This window comes from Macaca fascicularis, chromosome 6, assembly GCF_037993035.2.
Source record: "Macaca fascicularis isolate 582-1 chromosome 6, T2T-MFA8v1.1".
Lineage (NCBI taxonomy): Eukaryota > Metazoa > Chordata > Mammalia > Primates > Cercopithecidae > Macaca > Macaca fascicularis.
In genome coordinates this window covers 7031896-7055693 of record NC_088380.1, presented here as the reverse complement: position 1 = coordinate 7055693, position 23798 = coordinate 7031896, and the positions used below count along the sequence as shown (strand labels likewise).

General features: G+C 48.1%; 1 protein-coding gene and 1 long non-coding RNA gene across 11 annotated transcripts in view; one reads left to right on the top strand and one right to left on the bottom strand.

The window, feature by feature from the left end:
* TENT4A (terminal nucleotidyltransferase 4A) overlaps nucleotides 1-5772 on the bottom strand; it is a 44112-nt gene extending 38340 nt beyond the window's left edge. For 3 of the 8 annotated variants that reach the window (XR_012413570.1, XM_065546082.2, XM_065546083.2), the window contains exon 1: nucleotides 4168-4916. Coding sequence is in view for 4 of the 8 variants with exons in the window: in XM_065546082.2 (XP_065402154.1) it covers nucleotides 4168-4880 (713 nt within the window). In the remaining 4 variants the exon portion in view is untranslated. Of the gene's footprint in view, nucleotides 1-3724; nucleotides 3954-4167; nucleotides 5389-5550 lie in introns of those variants that run through there. The other 5 variants (XM_045393529.2, XM_005556575.4, XM_073993128.1 and 2 more) reach the window with 3 other exon arrangements.
* A 54-nt stretch (nucleotides 5773-5826) lies between these two features.
* Nucleotides 5827-23798, top strand: part of LOC123573918 (uncharacterized) — an 85290-nt gene continuing 67318 nt past the window's right edge. The window contains exons 1-3 of one of the 3 annotated variants that reach the window (XR_012413576.1): nucleotides 5827-6719; nucleotides 8398-8578; nucleotides 12539-14240. This is a non-coding gene — a long non-coding RNA (uncharacterized lncRNA). Of the gene's footprint in view, nucleotides 6720-8397; nucleotides 8719-12538; nucleotides 14241-23798 lie in introns of those variants that run through there. The other 2 variants (XR_006698636.3, XR_012413575.1) reach the window with 2 other exon arrangements.

The following is a 23798-nucleotide window of genomic DNA, read 5'->3' as shown; positions in this document are numbered from 1 at the left end:
CCCAGTGTCAGCTGTCCTGACCTGGCCAGTCCTCATCTATCAGTGACCAGACACGTGGTGCAAGCAGTTCTCCAGCAAAACTTTCCTCAACTCCAACACAGCCTGTGTCTTGCACTCTATTTTCAATTTCACCTTGGGGAGCTTGGCAATGGAACAAAAGACAGGAACAAGTGATGCTATTACTAAACAGGAGGAGTGTTGGAAGAGTTGATTTATGAAATTATGAAATTAATCCCTCCTCCTCCTCCAACAGTGCAGGAGCAAGTATCTGCTTAGTGTGATCATGTACACTTCTCTCCACAAGCTTATACCTCTGGGACTCAGACAGTGAAACTCAGAAAGCAAGGTCCACACGTGCCACCGCCATCCTTTACGGCAGGTCTCACGACAGCCTTTCTATGTATCCTGGACACTCACAGGAAGGTATGGGAGGGAAAGGCCCCTAGAGTGATGCCTCCCGTGCTTTGCAGCAGGCCCTGCTGAGCATCACAAGGACGTTCCAGACAGGTCACACCTGCTCTACTTTATGTCAGTGAGGCCAGGCTAGAGGGAGAGGAGGGGATCCTGGTTGCGCCTCCAAGCTCTGACTCCTTTGCAAGAAAGAATCGAAAAAAACATGCACCAAGTTGGAAACGACTCTCACCAGGGGCCTTGTGAGATACGGCTGACCATGTCCTATGCTGACAGTGGTCAGTCTCTCTCATACGTCAAACTAAGAATTTCCTTTGAGTTAACAGAAGATATTAAAAGATGAAATTAAATATCAAGAAACCTGCAGAGAGGAAGCTGCAAACACCTGCTGCACACTGCAGGCACACCTGAGATGGCACAGCCTTCGCAAGGCCAAACTCTGAATAGAAGCTGTTCAAGGCCCGGGACACCTGCACATGTCCTCGTTCAACTACACTCTTCCTGGGTCTCTGTAACACACCAGGAAGGATGTGGCCAAATATCTGAAGGCCATGCTCCCACTCTCACTTACGCAAGACTTTTAACCTGGAGAGGTTTCCAAAGCTGCTAGAATGACCATGGCAAAGTAACAACAGCTCAAAGCCCTGCTGGGTCAGGGCATGAGAGCACGTGCAAGTAACAGCAGCCAGAGGCTGGGATGCAACGGGCCCAGGGCCTGTCCACACACCTGCCCAACATCTCAAGGTCAGAAGCCCAGGTCAACAGCAGAGTTCACGCTAAGCACACCATTCCCAAAACAAAGGCTTGGGATTTCAATCAAACAATGGAGTAAGAACCAGAGTCAAAAGGAGCATTTCACCTCCTCTCCTCTGAAGGTTCTTGCACCAATCCCTGTCCTCTTTCACCTGCTTTTTCTTCATCCTACTTGAGCAGAAGGCAGACTGGCAGTCTCACAAGGCCAAGCCACCAGGCAAAGTGTCCAAGGACAGAAAACTCCTCCCCAGAAAAGGACAAATAGTGCAGGTTGCCACATGGGCTACCAGGCAAAGACCCAACTGGGTTCAGCCAGTGCTCCGCAGCAGGCTCATCCTCCCATGAGGAACGCACACTGCATTTTCAGAAGTGCACGTCCTGGGACTATATCACAACCCCAAGCAGCTTCCCAGCAACAAGATCCTTTACTATTGGTCAGCTCAGGTGTGCCTTTAAAACTCAGTTATTTCCTTCTCTAAGGCACAACTGAAAGACTTTTTGGTGGCCTTTCTCAACACTCTGGGTAAGCTGATGGCCAGAAGAAAGTTCTAGACGGAACTATTTCTTGACACGAAAAGGTTAGTTCATGTAGGACCAACGGGCCATGTGGAAATGATCACTGGGGGGACCTTACCTCCTCTAGTCATAGGCCCAACTCTACCACCGCTTAGGTTTACCTCTGAAAGAGCAGCTTGAGTAGCAGCCCAAGCAGAGGTCAACGTGCCCTTCTAGGCTCATAGCAGGTAGTCCTCACGGGCCCCTTTGGGCAGAGACAGCAGGAAGTGGATGCACCCAGGGCCATACTGGAGGCATGGTACACACCACCTGGAGACAGGCAAGGAGAGGTCTCCAGCAAAGGTGAAAAGGAAGGTTCCAAGAGCATGACTGTAGCATCAAACCAGACCTCCTGACGGGCTTCAGAGCCCTCTCTTATGCCCTACACCATACTGCCTTACAGCTGGGTTCTAACAGGTTGGCAAGGGGTGGGGCGTGGGGCCAGGGGCCAGGACCCAGGGTCATCTGAGTAGCAGAACCCTGGAGGTGTTGCTGAGTTTTAGGCTTTAGACTTTAATGTGGGGGATTGGAGATGGAGGAGGTGACATCAGAGGGTGAAGGGGAACCTGACCAGACCTGCCGGCAGAGAAGATCACCCCATTAGCAGTGATGGGAAAGGACTCAAGCAGGACGAGAGTGCATCGAAGGCACCTCCGGCTGCTTGAGCGATCTCCACAGAGGTAACGAGAGACTGCCTGAGGATGAGGTGTGGAGAGATTAAAAGGGCCAAACGAACAGCATCTGATGATTGATTGGGCGTGGGTGACGAAGAGCGTGAGAGGGGACCTGCACAACTGAGCAGGGTACTCTTATGCTCTAGGCAGGGGGCACTTGTAGGCAGGTTTCAGGGTGGGTCAAGATCATGAGATTGTCTCCATATCGTCTCTGCACCAGATCCCCAGATCCCAACACAGCACCTGACCCTAGTGGGCTCATTCACTAACAAAAGCAACACGACCTACTGAGGCTTACTAGTTACCAGGAGGAAACAGCTTGGGGAGTCCAAGTGAGATGCGTGGGGCCTGATGCGCTACTGCTAAGAGCAGAGGTACAACCCAAGACTTGCAGAGACGACGTGTCTGTTTTTTCTAGTGCTAAGAGACACGGAGCCCATGCCAGTTCCATAACAGGCTGGAAACCTAAAGGTCCTCCCAAGCGAGCCCTGAGGTATACATTACTATACATCAAGAAGAAACCGCTTCCAACCACCTGCTCTCAGAAAGTTCTACAGGTAAGAACTGGAGGGAGAGGAGTCTGCCCTCCCGCCAGTGTCTGCAATGCATGTTTACACCTTCAGGAAATTTAGAAGGCATCACTTGTAGCCCAAGCCAGGTGAAAAAAGTTACACAACATGCGGCTATTACAGTGTATCACACGCTTTAAAGAAGTATCAACTCTGTTTCCCAACATACTTCACATGAGAAACAGAGTTACAAGAAAAAGTGCACTGTAACAACTCCCAACGCCTAGCAATTGTGGTTATTCGTAGGACTCTACTGCATGTAACAACCCTCATACCCCGGCAAATCCTTCTTTTTTAAATTGGGGGGAAAAAAATCGTGCAAGGAAAATTTATCGTTTAAGTCTTAAAATACTGACATACAACCCACACATAAATTATTTCCAGACGCTCAGAAAAGCCCAAAATGGCCAAAGAGCTGCGTCAACAGCATCACACCTGAACAGCCTCACCTGGGGCAATTCCAACCCCACACACACCACCTTTGCTTTCATTCCTTGCCGTCTGTAGGTGCACTAAATATAAGTAGAGCCTCTAATTCCCTCCAGGCGGATGTGGAAGTATTTAAAATAATAATGGCATCTTCCAAAGAATAGATATATATGACACATCTGTTTTTTTCTTTGAATTAAGCCAATATGTATATACTATGCTTATGTTAACTGCAGCACGAAATTAAAGCACACAACCCCCCCCCCAATGAATCACCTCTAAATTGACAGTTAAATTTTTGTTTTAAATGAAATAAAAACGGTTAATATTTACCTTCGACGTGATCTGAGTTCCTGGTAATGCTAAATTATTCTGCAACTTAACTTAATGAAACTCCACACTTATCTACGCCCCACTTTAACAAGGGGTTCCTCACTTGCCCGGAGGCGGGGTGCAGGGGGAGAGTCGATTTCCCTTTCCAGTCTCAAGAGTAAAAAAGACAAATACCTACAGGTCCTATTCAGCAGCCCCTTTCTTGCATTGTTACTTGCAGGATCTGGGCAGGGGATCTGGGCAAGTCACTCCATTATAAAGGAGTTTCATATTAGCAAGAAAAAAAAAAAAAAAAAAAAAACTTTGAGAGCAGAGTCGGGCCTTGGCCTTCAACATGCATCCTCCAAAAGAAGCCCGGGCGCCTGTAACCGGTGTCTGCAACGCGGGCGCCGGCCAGGACCATGGTCCCCGCCCCCGCCCCCGCGGCCGCCCCGTGCACTCACCCCTGGATGCCGGGGCTGTACGCGCGGCTCTTCCACGGGGTGCCGGGCCGCGGCGCCTGGGCCCCGGGGCCGCCCCCTCCGCTGAGAGCAGCCGCGCGGCTGCCGGACAGCAGGTAGTTGAGGCCGTAGGTGCTGGCCTTGTTCTCGCGTTTCCGGCGACCCGGGTGGAACTGGTGCTGCGACGCGGAGCCAGCGGGCGCGGGGCCGCGCGGCCCGGGGTGCCCGTTGGCTGTGCCGGGGGCGCTGGGCGCGCCGTCGGCGAAGTTGAAGAAGGAACCGCCGCGGCCGCCGCCCGGCCGGCCCAGCGAGGCGCTGCTGGAGGACGACGACGAGCAGCCGGGGCTCTCGGTGCCCGACTCCGCGTTGGACGAGGACGACGACGAGGACGACAGCGACGGAGACTTGTGTAGGCGCCGCGCGCCCTCGGCCGCGGGCCCCAGCGCCGTCAGCAACGCGGGGGGCAGCGCGGCGGGCGCGGCGGGGCCAGGAGGCGGGGGCGACGCGGCGGGCAGCGCGGGGCCCAGGCCGCCACCGCCCCGCCCGGCCGCCCCCGCCGCGGCCGCCGTGTCCAGCGCCGGCGAGTTGAGGCAGAAGTAGGACGCGAAGCCCGAGCCGCCGCGGCCCACGCCCTGCGAGGTCTCCCAGATCTGCATCCACAGGGCATTGGCCGGCCCCTTCTGCTCGGGCTGGATCCAGGCCACGCGCGGATCCATCCACGCGCCGCCCCCGCGGGGCCCGCGCGCCCGCCCGCCCCGACGCGGCCCCGCCCCCGCCGCGCCCCGAGGCCCGGCCGCGCGCGCACGGACGGACGGACGGACGGGCCTGGGCTGGCGGCGGCGGGCGGGCCGAGCCCCCGGCCTCCTGCTCGAGCCGCGCTCCCGTCGGGCTCCGGCGTGGGGCGGCGGCGGCGGCGGTGATGGGCCCGGGCAGGCCGCGGCGGGCGGCTCCGGCGCTTGGCGCGTCCCAGCGGGCGGCTGCGGTCTCGGGGCTCCCGCTTCACGCGGCGCGGGGCGGGCGCGGGGGCCGCGGCGGCGGCGGCGTTCCACTCGGGCCGCGGGGAGAGGCCATCGGAGAGGGGCGGGCGGCGGGGCCGAGGGGGCGGGCCCAGGCGCCGCGCGGCTGAGGGACCCGCGGGAGGCGCCGCCGCCCGTGCGCCCAGCCCTCAGTCACGCTCGCGCCGCTGGCTCCGCGTTCCTGCGGCGGCGGCGGCGGTGAAAAGACACTCTCGGCGGCGACAGCGCGGGGGAAGGAGGGGGCCGCCGCCGCCTCCGCTCCAATGAGGGGCGGGGGAGGGGGCGGGGACGGGGGCGGCAGGAGGAAGCGCGGCCTCGGTCGCCGGGCCGCGTCGCCAGTGCGCACGCGCGGCCGATTTCAAATACTCACTAGACACCGCCGCCGTGGTTACCGCGCCTGCGCGTTGGGGTCCTTCGGCCGCGGGCGGGGTGAGGTCGGCGTCAGAAGCTACGCGACTGGGAGGGGCTGGAGGGAGCAGCGGCGGCGTTCAGCCCTTCCAGACTAGGCCGGGGTTGGGAGGAACAGGCAGCCGCTGGAAGGCCCGCACGCCGCCCTTGGCCCGCCGCGGCGTGCAGACCTGGGCGTGCAGACATGCGCGCTAGGGCTGGTGTCTCCGGGCTGCCGCCAGTGCTGCGCTGCGCGTGCGCAGGGGCGCATGGCGGTCACCGCCAGCGGTGGAAGTTTCCGCGCAGCCAGGCGAGGGCCGCGGACGACACCGCAGGCGCCTCCCCCAGCCGGCGGGCCCTGTCTCCTGACGGAAGGGCCGGCCTGGGTCACAGATCCCGCCGCAGGCTTCTCATTTGAGGGGCCGTGCAGCAGTTCACGCTGCGCTCTCCGGGGTCCGCGCGCCGGCCCACGTGCTCCCTGCACCTCGCTGGGTGAGCGGCCCACGTGCAGTGCCCGGTGACTGGCTCCGCCGCTCCGGAGCCGGGAAGGACGGGCGGCGGAGTCCTGCTCTCTAGCGGGTCTGCTTACAGGCGTTTGGTTTTCTTTTTTAAATGATTTTTTGTGTGAAAAGTGAAGTGAAAACGTCCAAGTTAATTCCCTGGGCAAAATGGGCAGTGCTAGCCGAGGAATGGCTCGTGGGCGGCGCGTCCGGCCCCCGGCTTCGATTTTTCCAGCTGCACGGAGCAGACAGGAGTCGGTAGGAAACCGCCCGCCATCCACAGCCTGCTGTTTGTCATCCCGGTGTTCCGAGCGCGATGGAAGCCGAGTTGACAATGGCACTGGAATACAGCGTCAACCACACATCCTGTGAGGTCCAAAGCAAACGCCAGTGTCGTTGATCATCGCGGTGCCCCGCGAGCCTGGGCGACGTGAGGCCCCGCGGCTGCCGCCCTGTCTTCAGGGGGAGTCTCCGCAAATGCACTCCCGGGCCAGGGCCCTGAAACCGCCTTAGCCCAGTGGCGCCCGGGCTCCAAGCCTTTTAAGTAGAACCATACTACCGGCGTGTTGTAAATGCTACCCCCTCGTCTCCAGCACAGATCAGTAGACATTACTAAGCACTTGACCCTCCAAACATCGCTCCAACAGGAAAGGTACGTGTGTTGCATACAAAGGCTTTGGGGCAAGTGGGGGTGTTTAATAATAAAAATGAATGTTTCAGACGTTTTCAAGTACCTGCGTATTGTACATGTAGAAATCATGGCGAAGGATTAGAACGTGCATTCAGTAAACTACAGAAAATCACAGACAAGTCAAACAGCCGTTATTCGGGAGCTCTTTGCTTCCCAATGGCTCAGTCCAAAATCCTTGGTCATGCCTGGCTCCTCTCGCTGTCCACAATGAACACATACTCTTGGCTCCACTGCCAGAAACATCCAGAACCCGACTGCTACCCCTCCTCCTCCCTCCACCCCTCTTTACGCCCTTTCCCACCACCTGTCCAATTTAAAGCAGTGCCTTCTAGCTGGTTTCCCACTTTCTGCCCAGCTGCTTGTGTGATCCTTTTTAAAAAAGAAAAAAGATGTTACTATTAAAAATCAGGTCATGCTACTCTTAGAATACTATGCAGCCGTAAAAAGGAATGAGATCATGTCCTTTGCTGGGACATGGATGAAGCTGGAAGCCACTATTCTCAGCAAACTAACACAGAAACAGAAAAACCAAACACTGCATGTTCTCAGTAATACGTGGGAGCTGAACAATGAGAACACATGGACACAGGGAAGGGAACAACACACCCTGGGACCTGTGGGGGGTTGGGGGAAGGGAGAGTATCAGGGTAAATAGTTAATGCATGTAGGGCTTAATGCCTAGGTAAGGGGTTGACAATTGCAGCAAACCACCATGGCACACATTTACCTGTATAGCAAACCTGCATGTCTTGCATGTGTATCCCAGAACTTAAAATTTTTAAAAAATCACTTCATGCCACTCTGCTGCTCAAAACCCTCCAGTGGCTTTCTTTCTCACTCAGCAAAATGGAACAACCTTGCTATGACCTGCAAGTCCCTTATCCCCCGGTCCTTCCCCTCTTCCCCCGACCTCACCTCCCAGCGCTTTCCCTAACCCAAACTATAGCAGCCAAAATCACAGCTGGCACCCTCCTGCCTCAGGGCCTTTGCACTTACTGTTCCATCTGCCTGGCGTGCTTTCCCCCCTCCCCATCTTAGGACGTCCGAATGGCTCTTTAGTCTAAAATGTAAACATAACCCTCAGCAGCCCCTGTTCCCCATTCGCTTTTTCTCCATTAGTTTCCTGGAGCTGTGTAACAAAATATCACAGACTGGATGGCTTAAAACAAGTGCATCATGCTCTCACAGTCCTAGAGGCTGAACGTCCAAAATCAAGTTTGAGGCCGTGTGTCCTCCGAAGGTTGTAAGGGAGTCTGCCCCATGCTCTCCTCTCAGCTTCTCGTGTTGCTGGCAAACCATGGCATTCCTTGGCTTGTTGGTGCGTCACCCAACTCTCTGACATGTCATCACATGATGTTTCCGTGTGTCATTGGCTTGTAGATGCATCACTCCACTCTGTCATCATCATCGCATGGCATTTTCCCTGTGTCCGTGTCTCTTCTAGAAAGACACCAGTGGCATTGGATTAGGGTCCCCCTTGTGTCTTCCTCCTAACCTAATTACATCTGCAAAGAGTTTCCAAATAAGGTCATATTCGCAAGCACCCAGGGTTAGGACTTGAACATATCTTTTTGGGGGATACTATACCACCTCGTTTATATTTTATCGCATTTATCATCTGTGTCCCCCACCCCATTAGAATGCATGCTCCATGAAGAGAGGATAGGAATGGCCTGTCCCTGCTGTGCACCAGCTCAAGGATTGTCTGACACATCAGTCCTCGGTGAACATTGGCAGAATGACTGGCAGCTGATTGATTGGCCCAGCAGGAATGGACACGTGCAGTTGCCCTTGTCCAGCTTCCAGGATCTGTTACACAGGTTGTCATTGTTTAGGTACTTTAAGTTTTTCTTGATTGCCTCATACTCTGTCTTAGCAGTTTGCCTCTAGCTAATCCTCCTTAATTTGGTTCACCAGCCACCAAACAACATTTTGTAATTAAAGCCGAGGTTTTGTTATTTATATGATTATAAATATTTTTATGTAAATTAAAAACAGTATACACACACATATATATATATTTAGAAAGAAAGAGAGAGAGAGACTCACTCTGTCGCCCAGGATCAAGTGCAGTAATGCAATCCTGGCTCACTGCAACTTTCGCCTCCAGAGTTCAAGCGATTCTCGTGCCTCAGCCTCCTGAGTAGCTGGGGTTACAGGTGTGTGCCACCGCAGCTGGCTAATGTTTGTGTTTTTAGTAGAGATGGGGTTTCACCGTGTTGGCCAGGCTAGTCTTCAACCCCTGACCTCCAGTGATCCACCCCCCTCAGCCTCCCAAAATTCTGGGATTACAGGCATAAGCCACTGTGCCCGGCTGCAGTATATTTCTTAATGCAATCAAGAAACAATACTGAATGTAAAATGCAGTTTTTGAGATGCTGGGCGAGGGAGATCTTTCTCTTTATCAATTTCTACAGATAAGTGCAGCCCATTCTCCTTTTGGGCCGAAACCCTCTCCTCGCTCTCTTCTGATATTGGAGGAGGAATAATATTAGAAATTACACAATGGTTTTATTGATTTGTTCCCATGAAAAAAATGGTTTACAAAGTGTATTCCATGGACTACCCATGCCAGAATTAGCAATGCTGGTCAAAATGCAGATACCTGGAGCTCACCCAATCTACTGACACTATCTAGGAGCAAGCCCAGGAATCTCTATTTTAAGTAAATTTTCTGAGTAATTCTAAAACACAGTGAAGTTTGAAAACCTCTACCTAAACCAGGGAGCCCAAATTCAATTGCTCACAGGTGCCAAATAACTGAAAGTGTGTAGGTATTAGTCAGCTACCGCTGGGTAAGAAACCACCCCAAGCTTAGTGGCTTAAAATAAGTGTTTGGTATTGCTCACAAGGCTACAAATCAACTAAGTGGTTTTGCTGCTCTGGGTCAAACACAGCTGATCTTGCTCCACTCAGCTGGCCGATCAGCTGAAGACTGGCTGAGCTACAGTAGCCTGGCTGGCAGCTGGGACACCAGAGTTGACAGAGTTGACAAGGACCATCAGTCTCTTGTTATCCAGCAGGCTGACTCAGGCTTGTTCTCAGGTGGCTGAACAGGGTTTCAGGAATGCAAATAGACATGCATGAGGCTCAGAACTGGCATGCCATCATTTCCTTACCATTCTGTGAGCCAAAGCAAGTGGCAAGGCCTTGACAAGTCAACAAGTGGGAAAGAAGCCTCCACCTCTTGGTGGAAGGAGCTGCATCACATTGCAAGGGGCGTGGGGCACTGGAAGGGGGAGAATGAGGAGGCTGAATTATGCTAACCTCTACGTTATCACATGACATCCTCCCCTGTGCATCTCTCTATGCCTTCTCTTCTTGTAAGGACATCAGTTATTGGATTTGGGACCCACTCTAAATTCAGGATGATTTCATCTGAAGATTCTTAACTAATTATACCTCCAAAGACCCTATTTCCAAATAAGGTCTTGTTCTGACATTCTGAGGACACTAGGAGGTTGCATAGTGTCCTCCCAAAATTCACCCAGAATTTTGGGAAGACCACTGTGCAATCTACTCTAGAGACTTAAATAAAACAAGAAAGTTATTTTGCTCCCATAATAAGAAATCCAGCAAGAGAGGGCCATTGGCATGGTGGCCCAGTGCCCCAGGATGTCTGAGCTGACCTGTCTGACATTTCCCTGGGTCTTTACCTGATGGCTGCTCTGGCTCCAGCTCTCATGTCCAGAGGAAGGAGGTAGGGGAAGAAGGACAGTGTCTGCTGTCTATGACCCTTTGTATCAGAAAAGCAAACTTTTTCCAAGAAACCTCATGTTAGATTTGTCCTCAAATCTTGTTGATTAGAGCTGGTTATAAGGCCACCCAGACTGCAAGAGAGTCTGAGAAATTGAGACACAGGATGAGACACAGAATGATCATGAATGACCTAAACCAGTCATGAGTATTGTTCATGCTGCACTTATGACCATGTTGAAAGAAACTGGGTCTGTTAGTAGAGAAGCAGGAAGTGGGTCTCATATCAAGCCAATGTCTGCCACCCACAATCTCATCTGAATTCAGTCCATACGAGTCTGTTTCTGAGAGCCTGCAAAGACCCTGTTTCCAAATAAGGTCTTGTTCTGAGGTTCTGGGTGAATGTGAATTTTGGGAGGACACTTTTTGGCCTACTACAGAGACTTGAATGTTCTGATGAAATCCAGTTTTCAACCTTGAATAGAACAGCCCCACCAAGAGAATACAACCCACAAGAAATGCCTCTTCTTCCCAACTACTCTAGAGCAGGATTGTCAACCAGAGCTGACTGTGTCTCCCAGGGGACATGTGGCCATGTCTGGAGACAACTTCGGATTGTCACGACTGGGGTAGTTGCTGGGCCCTGGCGTCAAGCACACACAGATGACAAATTCCATCTCTGAGTGAGGGCCCAAAGAAGCTCCCAGCTCAACAAACGGAGAGGTGTGTGATGTACACGTGTGTGCAGGGTACCAGTGGGAGACAGGGCCAGGGAACCCAGAGGTGTTGCCGGACTGATCCTAGAAGATGCAGAGTATTAGCCTAACAGAGGAAGGACATTCCAGGATGAGAAATGGCCAGAGACACAGCCCTGAGGACAGAAATTCCCCAGGGCTCTCAGTGGCCAGGGCCCGAGCATGGCAGCAGAAATCCAATGTGAGGCTGTTGGCCAAGGCCAGGCACACGAAGGGTGTGCCATGTGACAGCCCTTTTGGGGGTACCATTAAAAGATGTACCCTAAAGAGGGGTATGGTCTGACATGCATTTTAAGAAAAATTCACTTTGTCTTAACAGATGGAATTATGAGAGGGCACGATTGAAGATGGAGGTAAAGGTTAGGGGGATGGCCTATTGAGAGAAATAGAAAATCAGTAATGGGCACAGTATTAGGTATGGAAAGGATTGTTTAGGAGAAAATAAATTAGGGTCAGTCATTGTTGCTGTAAGAAACGATCTCAAATCAGGGTGGCATGACATGTTAAGAGTTTATCAGAGTGGTATGACATGTTAAGAGTTTATTTCTTATTCACTTCCCAGTCCACCACATGGAGCCTGGGGTATGGGGAAGGAGAACTCTGCTCCACACAGTCATTCAGGGATCCTGGCTCTTTCATGCAGAAGTTCTGCTGTTCCCTTGGGCCCTGGAGTTTTCAGCTAGTTCTCTGCAGAGGGCCAGCAAAGGGGTGAGAGGAAGAAATAGGATGGAACATACTGCAGGAGGTTTAGGGTCCAGGTCTGGGGGTGGCCAGCACATCACTCACACGCATGTCTTGGTGATCAGAACTCAGATATGTGGCCCCATCTAACTTGAGGGAGGCTGGAATATATAGTCCAGCTGAGAGCCCCAAACACAAAGGAACTGGGTCTGGCAAACACACCACACTGACTTTGCCACAACATGTATAGGAGGTAAAATCTTTGGGGTTCTGTAATTGATTCAATGTGGAGGAAGGAGAGAGGAAAGATCAGAGAGCTTCCAGGTTTCCACCAAGGAGGTCGGAACAGGATGCCTTAGATGTGAACACAGGAGCCACTGCCGGAGCAAGTAAGATGGTGCATTCGTTTTAAAATCACTGTGTAGCTTAACACTCACTGCCTGTTTTAATATGTGTCCTGCATTCCAGTTACTGGAGAAATGTTTCCTTTTCTTTATTTTTTTAAATGAATATAATTTACAATGTAAAAGGTCAAATAACATGAAAGTGAAACAGAAAAACCCTCACTTTTCAATATTCCTTTCTCGTCTAATGAAGACCCCTTCCCTTCTCTGTTTCTCCTGGCTCCCTGCCTTGGGCCTAAAGCAGCAACAAGAAGCTTTCCTGGGTGTTTACATTACAACACACCAGACTGCAGGCACCGCCACCGCAGACACTGCCTGCAGCTAAAGTCACCAAGTTTTCCATGCCCCCTAACTGAGGTCACTGGCAGCCCAGCACCAAGCCTCACTGTCACCAAGGGCAATGGGTTAGTAAGCATGGCTCCGCACAGGTAAGCAGTTCTAGGAAATGGAAAGAAACCCAGACCATCTGTCTCAGGGGAAGTTTGCTGGATTTTCTCTCTGTTTTAAGAGTCTTTCAACAGGGCATATTCTCAAATTTAGATTTCTGTTTTTGTTAAGAACAGTGGCTGTGGAACCAATTCACCTGACTGCCGTCATTCTGCCATTTCCTAGCTATGTGGCCTCAGGCAAACTGATTAAACTTGCTGGCCTCAGAATGGGGAAAATTGTTGTAACTCATGCTTGGGATTATGTGAAGATGAAAGGCAGGCATGGCCATGAAGTGCTTACAAGAGTGACCGGTGCGGTGTACCTATTCTGTGCGTCCTACCTGTCCGCTGTTACTTCTCCGTGATTCTTAAAGGAGCTGGAGTTTTCTTTCAGTCTTCTGCTTCTCCCATTGCTTCCTCTAACTGAAGAAAGAGTCAGTCCGTGGCTCTGCTCCATGCCTTCTGCTCTTGGTTCGGGCTCCAACTTCCCCATTAATGGAAGAGAATGGCTCTCCTGCTCCCGCTCTAATGAGCTAATTAATTTTTCTATTTCTCTAATCGTTCTCTATTCCCTGCCAAACCCTCTGGGTGTCTGTTTTGTTCTATTGTTCAAGCCCGGACTTTGAGGGTAGGCTAGGGGCATCGCTAGTCCCCATAATTGCTAATCCAGGCACTTGAGTCATTATCTTCTACACATGACACTTAACAACCAGAGGGAAGCGCAGCCTCGTGGGCCTCAGAAAGGAAACCACCCACAGACTTGTGCGCCTTCATCGCAGGCCGGGCCTTCCTTCCCCCATGGTAAGAAAGTGAAGACTTGGAGATTTGTGAGTCAAGCGATCAAGGTCAAATTGACATACTCTAGAAGATTACATGCCATGTGGAACAGTACCGGGCAGGGGACCCATTGGGACAGGGGCTCAGTTAGGAGGCTATGGCAGTCCCGCAGGAGATTCTGGAGGTGGGGGTTGAATGGGGAGCAGCATGGATTTGAATGCAGCATGGATTTTGAAGTAGAGCCAGCCATGGGGACTGAGTGGGGAGGGAGGCGAAGAGTGAACAAAGCATCCGTTTGGGTCGGTGGCCTCAGCCATGGATGAAAGTCTTATTTCCTGAGATGGGGGCCAGTGGGTGGAGCAGGAAGCATCCCTCTTTAGGAAACGCTAGGTTGGAGACGTCCCTCCTACATCCCCAGAAGACAGTTGGACACAGAGGCTTGCATTTAGAAGAGAAGTCAGTCTGGAAAGGTCCGTCAGGGAGCAAGCCCTGCCTGGCTGGCACGTAGCAGAGCTGCATGGGGTGAGCTCACCAGGGCGGGGACGGGTGTGGCAAGCACAGAGAAGCAGGGTAGGAGCAGCCTGAGGGCGTGGGGGGAGGTGGATGGGTTAGTGGGCTTGTCATTTGTCTTTGAGAATTCTCTACATGGCATTTTAAACCTGTTTAAATTTCTGAGTAGGTTTGAGGTGTGTGTTGTAAGTTTTCAAGGCCCTATTCAATAAAATATCTGGGTAATTACTACACTCAGGAAACTGGCGCAAGTCCACTGAGGCCTAAAAATAGCAAGTTTACAGACCTGTGGATTCTTTTCTCATGACAGTGAAGCCTCACGGGCCCTGCCAGGCAGCCCGGGAGGCGCAGGCCCCCCTTAGAGACACAGACAGAGGCTGGACGCAGAGCCTGGCTGGCCGAGACCTTTCCAGTGAATTCTGTGCCACCAGAAGGACAGGCGTAGGCAATGGCTGGTGCCCTCACTAGGTCACCAGTGGTCTGTTTGTTGAGAAAAATGCTGCTTGTAATTTTACTTTCCTTCTGAATTTTAGCCATTTTCTTCTGAATTTTAGCCATTACACAGATAATGGGCACAGCAGCACAAAGGCCATGGGCAAGGGTGGGGAGAAGCATGGGACAGCAACATTCTAAACTTGGTGGCATCCTTGAAAATGAGTGAGTGACTGAGGGAATCCATTTCCAAGGTTTTAATCACATACATTATCACTGGTTGTGAAAAAGTGTTTCAGCACCAGCAAAGACATGACCACAAAACCAATGTTTAGAGAAAAATACAAGAGAGGACATTATTTACGGCTGTTGCCCATTCATTTACTTCCTTTAATTGGAAGAGTGGTTTTAGCTGTGAAATGCCTCCAAGCAGCTGGGAGAACGGGGTCTCTTCCATGGGATTATTTGAGGATCTCAACCCTAGGTCCGGACTCTGGTTTACAGTTGTAGTTCAAGATGTTCATATTGGAAGGAGGGGCCAGGAGAACAAATCCTCCTACACGAAGGGGCTTGCAGTAGGTGTGTTACTGCCAGGGGGCTGTCCACAGTGTACTTAACTTCTCCTTGAAGACACCTTGAGAAAGGACAGCACATACTGGTGGTGGTCTTGGCAACCTGTCGGGCCAGGCACAGAGGCTGAGATGGAGGGTCACTTTTTTCTTTTTTTGTTTTGTTTTTGTTTTTTTGAGACAGAGTCACACTCTGTCACCCAGGCTAGAGTGCAGTGGCACAATCTCGGCTCACTGCAACCCCCACCTCCTGGGTTCAAGTGATTCTCCTGCCTCAGCCTCCTGAGTGGCTGGGATTACAGGTGTGTGCCACCACTCCTGACTAATTTTTTTGTATTTTCAGTAGAGGTGGGGTTTCACCATGATGGCCAGGCTGGTCTCAAACTCCTGGCCTCAGGTGATCTGCCCGCCTCAGCCTCCCAAAGTGCTGGGATTACAGGCATGAGCCACCGCGCCTGACCTCTTTTTTCTTTTCTTTTCTTTCTTTTTTTTTCTTTCTTTTTTTTTTTTTTAATAGAGACAGGGTCTTCCTATGCTTTCCAGGAGTTGGAGACCAGCCTGGACAACGTAGGAAGACCCCGTCTCTATAAAAAAAAGAAAAAATATTAGGTGTGGTGGTGCACACCTATGATCCCAGGATCAGGAGGCTGCAGTGGGAGAATCATTTGGGCCCGGGAGGTTAAGGCTGTGATGAGTTACGATGGCACCACTGCACTGCAGCCTGGGCAACAGAGCAAGGCCCTGTCTGGAAAAAGAGAAGGGGGGGAAGGGGAGGGGAGGGGAAAGGGAGGGGGAGGGGAGTGAGGGAGGGAAAGGAAAGGAAAAAGGAAAGGAAAGGGGCAGCCTGCCTAGCATTGCGGAAGATCCCATGCACCTCTCTGGAAGGTGGGAAGTGGTCATGATGTGTGAAAGAGCATGCTGGCCCAGGGCGTGCTTTGTTTGGCCCACTGTACGTTTTTTTAAATGTTTAAATGTTAATCTCTTTATTAGTTAGCTCTTGCTCATTTATGCTGCAGTAACAGACATCCCCATGACCTCAGTGGCTCATAGGAACAACATGACACACATTGGTGGTGGCTCTCCTCCCAGGCACTACCCCACATCTTACCTTCCGTGTTTGGGCACCCAGGCAAGAGTAGCAACCCATCTCAGTCAATGGCAAAGGAAGGTGAGACATGGTGAAACTACACATTTGCCCTCAAGATTCTGCTGGATATAGCAGTGTCATGCCAAATTCCATTTCATTGGCCAAGGCAATGTCAGGGAGCCCTTCAAGCCACATGGTGAGGGTGGGATGTATGGACCTTTGACTAAGAGGACAGACAGAACACTTGAGAATAAATGGGAGGCTCTATTTTTCTTTTTTTTTTTGACATCTTCATGCAGCAGGAATGGGAGGTTCTAATACCATCTCATGCATCCTTTGGACCAAGGACGCCTCTCCCATGCCCCATGCCCCATGCCTCTCTCTCACCATGGCCCAGTGCACACAGGGAGGTCCCAGCTGGTGCTCAGGTTCGCAGCCCCACATTAATAAATGGAGTGCTGTTTACCGCCCTCAGTCTGGCTAGCTTTAAACACAGCCACTAATAAGGTGATTGCTTTTTATCATAAAAATGCTTAAAGAGCATTGGATATTCTGACTTCAAGATGTCCAGAAACGAGGAAAAAAACTTTTCAACACTGTCAAAAAATTTTTCCCTGTCTTTGTGGCCAGCTCCCTCGGTTCTTAGATGGTTAAGTGCATCTCCTCGTGCATTTAATATTCAGGTATTCAGTGACTCTACCTGTGGTTCTCCCCATGTAGTGGGTGCAGGGTGCATGGCCAGCAATGGATGGCAGGAATCCAGCCCTAGTGCGCTTCCCATCACGGGTTCAGAATCAGGACTCATGGTCACACTCCCCGACAGCCCCAGTGTTATTCCTGTACCTGAGAGCAGGCACAAAAGCAAGGTTTTCAGGGCAGGTGTTCAATATTCTGTGTAAAAACTGTCAGTGTTACTAACAGAGGGAGCAGTGGGGAGAAGGTGAGTCACCTCGGAGGGATGCTGGTTTTGTGTTCTTCTCAACTGTTCTGTAATAAAAGAGTTTCTAGAGACCGGAAACAGCGGAAAAGATGCACCGTCGACACAAATTGTCATGTGCATTGCACACACACAGTTTCTCATTCAGGGGCATTGTCTTTTTTTTTTTTTTTAATTATACTTTAAGTTCTAGGGTACATGTGCACAACGTGCAGGTTTGTTACACACGTATACATGTGCCATGTTGGTGTGCTGCACCCATTAACTCGTCATTTACATTAGGTATATCTCCTAATGCTGTCCCTCCCCCTACCGCCACCCCACGACAGGCCCGGCATGTGATGTTCCCCACCCTGTGTCCAAGTGTTCTCATTGTTCAATTCCCACCTATGAGTGAGAACATGCAGTGTTTGGTTTTCTGTTCTTGCGATAGTTTGCTGAGAATGATGGTTTCCAGCTGCATCCATGTCCCTACAAAGGACATGAACTCATCCTTTTTGATGGCTGCATAGTATTCCATGGTGTATATGTGCCACATTTTCTTAATCCAGTCTGTCATTGATGGACATTTGAGTTGGTTCCAAGTCTTTGCTATTGTGAATAGTGCCACAATAAACATACATGTGCATGTGTCTTTATAGCAGCATGATTTATAATCCTTTGGGTATATCCCCAGTAATGGGATGGCTGGGTCAAATGGTATTTCTAGTTCTAGGTCCTTGAGGAATCGCCACACTGTCTTCCACAATGGTTGAACTAGTTTACAGTCCCACCAACAGTGTAAAAGCATTCCTATTTCTCCACATCCTCTCCAGCACCAAGGGCATTTTCCACAGCCCCTACCTCACCATCAGTGGTCCAGCCCCTGCCTGGACACCTCTGTTGGGTCCATTTGTTATGATTTCACTCTCTCCTCCCTCTCTAGGTTCTAGTATTGTCATCACCTTGCTGGCACTCTTCCCTTGGCCACCCCGAACCCCTTCAGACCCTCGGCTGCAGCCTGCTTCCACGCAGCAGAGCCTGAGCACTGCCCTCTCTGTCTGGGAAAGCTGTCCATGAGCCGCTGAAGCCCCCTCCCCCCACACACTTTCTGTCACCCCTGGAATCTGGCTCAGCTGTCCTTGGGGAGGCCCTCTCTTGTGTCTCTAGTCCTTTGACACATGGTCAGCTCATTGCAGGTTTACTCACTTATATCCCTTCATTAGCTGCCTGTACCTGGGGACAGCAACGATGCCAACTCTGTCTACTCTTGTATGGAAAAGCCCAGCAAAGGGCCTGGCAGACAGCTGTGTCCAATGCATAGTTGTTGACTGAATAAAAACAAAGCTGCTGACCCTCCCTAATCTTAGACCCTCATCTCCAGACCAGCCTGATTTTTAGCCACTCACCTACTTGCTGAAGCCTGGAACCTACCAGAGCTGGTTTGCCCAGAGGCCTTGTGCCAGCCTCGGGCTGCCTTGTCTCTGACCTGTGCCTCAGGGCGCACTGTTTCCTGGACACTCCCCAAACATCACCTTTGCCTCTCCCAGCGCAGCGCCAGCCTTCCAGGCTCAGGTCCAACCAAAACCTCTGTAAAGCTTTCCTGACCACATCGGCCTTAAAGTAATGAAATTAGGAGAGAGAAATTTGTAACAATTGTGAAAATTACTGTGGCGATTGTGAAAATGAATGATAGGGCTTTTCTTATTGCCTTGAATTAAGTTAGCTCTTCCACTTTTTAATTTCCACCCTTTTGCTCAGCATCCCCAGTGGACTATAGGCTTTGTCCCAGCAGGAGCCTTGCCCCCCAGAATCTGAGCCCTTCACTGGACCCAGCTCCACGGCCTGCAGGCAGGAAGCCCTCAGTGAACACAAGCTGGCGTGGTGTGAATTCACCCACCTGCCTCTCCACTCCTTCATGCTTCCCAGGAGGGGCAATGCAACGGGCATTGCAGCAGGCACCCCCAGCATCACAGGGCAGAAACTCTCCGCAAAAGTCTCAGACGAAACTGAGAGAGACATTATTCACTTCCAAATGCTCCAAACAGCAAAAGAGTAAGGCTGAGGACAAGAAAAGTATTGCGGACTGTAAATATTTAAGGAGTAACCAAGTCAATGCCAAGGATGCTGGGCTCTGAGCCAAACCACATTCAGGAAGAGATCAACACAGAGCACAAAAGACGTAGGTTTTCACATTTACTTGAAAATGTAAGCAGTTACTAAGTAAAAATTAAAAGATTGGCTAGGTGTGGTGGCTCATTCCAGCACTTTGAGAGGCCAAAGCGGGAGGATCACTTGAGGACAGGAAGTTGAGACAACCTAAGCAATATAGCAAAACCCTGTCTCTACAAAAATTTTTTAAAAATTAGCCAGGCATGTTAGTGTGCACCTGTAATCTCAGCTACTGGGGAGGATCACCTGAGCCCAGGAGGGATAGGCCGCAGTGAGCTGCATTTGCACCACTGCACTCCAGTCTGGGTGATAGAGCAAGACCTTATTTCAAAAGGAAAAAAAAAAAAAAAAAAAATTGAAATGGGTTGCTTGATTAGGAAAGTCATATTCATGGTCCTAAAACTTTCAGAGAAACTGTCACATATGGTACGGGAAGAGATATTCAATTTGCTTTGTCTTCCTCTTCAGATCAATCACATAATCTTTGTAAAATTCACTTCCATTCCTTTTGAATGGGACTTGTGCTTCTCATCTGGAATGATACTTCTCATCGTAAAGTTAGAAAGGGATCTTGGCTGATGTTTTTTCCAGAGAAGCTGACTGTTTTCGGGACAAAGCACTCAGCATATTTTAGAGACACAGATCATAGCACGTGTTTTCCAGAAGGCACACAGCTATTGGAGGGAGATGGGAGAAATTTCACCTCTTCCTTTTACACTGATTCTAAGCAAGAGTTTGTGAAGTTTGGAGTGTCATAAGAAATACATGCATAAGTGCTGTAATTATATTATTAGTTAAAGGCTTGATTAGTAAGACAGATGAATCCATTTCAAGTCTAAACAGTAAAATGACAAACCATAAAGGTGATTCTCAAATTATTTCATGGGGGAGATAGAAAGCTGTGTTTTAAAAGTATTGTGTTTGCAAAATGCCTGAAGCAAACAAAACATGCTGCCGAGGGAAAGGCATTTCCAGAATTCAAATTTTTGAAAGCGCTATGAACAGTTATTGCCAACACCAGCACATTATTTATATCCTGCTAGCTTAGAAGTTTTTAAAAACTAGATAAGTTTAATTTCAAATTGTAACTTCTTAGGACTGAAAGTCTCCTGATGTCTAAAATGTGACTTATAATTTCATGGAAGAAAAAAATGGTATTTATGGTAAATGTAAGCCCATTATTGGATAAATCTTCTAAATATATAAGTTTTTTTATGAGAGAAAGATATGAAGACAAAAAAAAGTTTCCAACTAGCAGATCATGAAACATAAAACAGTGGTTCAGTGGGTTAGTATAATATTTTAAGAATAATGACCAACCACTGTGAAGGGGAAAAATATTCATAGAGTACTTTTTCTGACTGTGAGTCATGCTTAGAATTTCCTCACCCAATCAAATACATATATTCATCATCTGCCTTTAAAATTCACATTTAAAACATTAATGCAGGCTGGGTGCAGTGGCTCATGCCTGTAATCTCAGCACTTTGGGAAGCTGAAGCAGGAGGATCACTTGAGTTCAGGAGTTCAAGACCAGCCTGGGCAACATAGGTGAGACTGCATCTTTACAAAATAAAAATTAAAAAATTAACCAGATGTGATGGCATGTGCTTTGTAGTTCCAGCTGTTCCAGAGGCTGAGGTGGGAGATTGCTTGAGGAGTCTGAGACTGCAGTGAACTATGATTACACTGCTGTACTCCAGCCTGGGCAACAGAGCGAGACCTTGTCTCCAGAGAAAAAACAAAACAAAACAAAACTTTAATGCATTTTGAATTTATTTTGTGTAAGACATGAGATAGGAAATTTATTTTTTTCTAAATGATAATTCATTCCAATATACTATTTCTCCAATTACTGAGATAATGATATCATAAATTCTTACAGAAACTTGAATACGTTTCTAAAGTTTCTATTGAGTTCCAGTGATTGGTCTATTAATTTATTGACCAAAAAAATACTGTTTTGATTATTAGACTGTAAATTGATATGTTTACTACCTAGTAAGAGGATACTTCTCCTCAAAAATTTAATGTTATTTTACTGAAAAAGTTTTGTATATTCAAACAAATGTATTATTCTAGATAAATCAGGATAATTTTGGTAAGTTCAAGAACAAAACCCCAATGGAGTTCTATAAATTTAAATCTATTATATTACATTTTTAAATTCTATAAATGGATTTTATCAACTTGGGCTAACTACGCATAAGAATTAATACAGGAAGTCCTAGCCAGAGCAATCAGGCAAAAGAAAGAAAAAAGACATTCAAACTGGAAAAGAGGAAGTCAGAACTGTTTATTCATGATATGATTATGTACCTAGAAAACCCTAAAGACTCCCAGATCTCATAAATAAACTCAGTAAACTCTCAGGTTAGAAAATCAGTGTAGGCAAATCCAAAGCAATGCTATACAACAACAATGACCAAGCTGAGAATGAAATCGAGAACTCAGTTCCTTTTACAATAACCACAAAATAGCTAGGAGTATGCTTAACCACAGAGGTGAAATATGTCTACGAGGAGAACTACAAAATGCTGCTGAAAGAAATAATAGATGATACAAATAAATAGAAGTACATTGCATGCTTATAGATTGGAAAAATCAATATTGTGAAAATGACCATACTGCCCAAAGCAATCTACAGATTCAATGCAATTCCTGCTAATATACCAGCATCATTTTTCATAGAATTAGAAAAACAATCCTAAAATTCACAAGAAACTAAAAAAGAGCCTGAATTGCCAAAACAATGCTAAATGAAAAGAACAAATTTGGAGGCATTGTATTACCTGACTTCAAGTTATACGACAAGGCCTATAGTAACCAAAACAGCTTGTTATTGGTATAAAAGTAGATGCATAGACCCATGGAACAGAATAAAGAACCATAAATAAAGCCAGATACTTACAATCAATTGATCTCTGACAAAGCACACAAAAACATAAACTGGTGAAAGGACACCCTATTCAATAGACGATGCTGGGAAAATCGGATAGCCACATATAGAAGAATGAAGCTCGAGCTCTGCCTCTCACCATATACAAAAATTAACTCTAAATGGATTGAAGACTTAAATCTAAGACCTGAAACCATAAAAAAGTTCTAGAAGAAAACCTAGAAAAAAACTCTTCTGGACATTGGCCTAAGCAAAGAATTTAAGACTAAGATCCCAAAAGCAAATGCAACAAAAACAAAAATAAATAAATGGGATGTAATTAAACTAAAAGGCTTCTCCACAACAAAAGAAATAATCAACAAAGTAAACAGACAACCTACACAATGGGAGAAAATATTTGCAAAGTATTCCTCTGACAAAACTAATATCCAGAATCTACAGGAACTCAAACAAATCAGCAAGAAAAAATATAATCTTGTTAAGAAGTGAACAAGTGAACAAGTGCCATTAGACAATTCTCAAAAGAAGACATACATGCAACCAACAAATATATGAAAAAATGTTCAACCTCACTAATCATCAGGGAAATACAAATTCAAACTACAGTGAGATACTACCTTACCCCAACCAGAATGGCCATTATTAAAAAGTCAAAAAACAATAGATGTTGGCATGGATGTGATGAAAAGTGAACGTTCATGCATTGCTAGTGGGGATGTAAATTAACACATTCTCTATGGAAAACAGTTTGGAGATTTCTCAAAGAACTAAAAGTAAGTCTACCATTCAACAGAGCCATCCCTCTATTGTGTATCTACCCAAAGGAAAAGAAGTCATAAAATCAGAAAGACAGCTGGACAAGTATGTTTATCGAAGCACAATTCACCATTGCAAAGATATGGAGTCAACCTAAGTGCCCGTCAAACAATGAGTGGATACAGAAAATATGAGAGAGAGATATATATATGTAAATACTACTCAGCCATAAAAAAAATGAAATAATGTCTTTTTCAACAACTTGGATTGAACTACAGGCCATTATCCAATGTGAAGTAACTCAGGATTGGAATGGAAAACCAAATATCGCATGTTCTCACTTATAAGTGGAAGCTGAGCTATGGGTATGCAAAGGCGTACAGAGTGGTATAGTGGACACTGAAGACTTAGAAGTGGGGAGGGTGGATGAGCATGAGGGATAAAGATCTACCTATAAGGTACAACATACACTACTTGGGTGATGGGTACAATGAAATCTCAGACTTCACCACTGTACAATTCATCAGTGTAACCCCAAACCACTTGGACTCTTAAAGCTATTGAAATTAAAAATTTAAAGTTAAAATTAAAACATAAAATTCAAAAAATAAACATAGGTTTGGTACCTATAATATGTAAGTAGCTTTAATAAATTAAAAGATTATAAACAATGCATTAGAAAGGAAAATATGTAAATAAATCATGCATATCCATACTATGAAATCCTATGTAGGAGTTAAAAATGAGATATAACTATACAACCGTAAAAAGAATTCCTAAATGTGTTCTTGAATGGAAAGCAACCTGGGGAATAACATGTTCAGTATGATTCTATTTTTATGAAAGCTATATGTTTGTGTTTAGATGTAAATGTACAACTAAAAGTATGTGAAGTTGCCGATGAGTGTGAGCATGAGAGAGGCTTAAAATTATATTTTATTACGTAAATTTGTGGTTC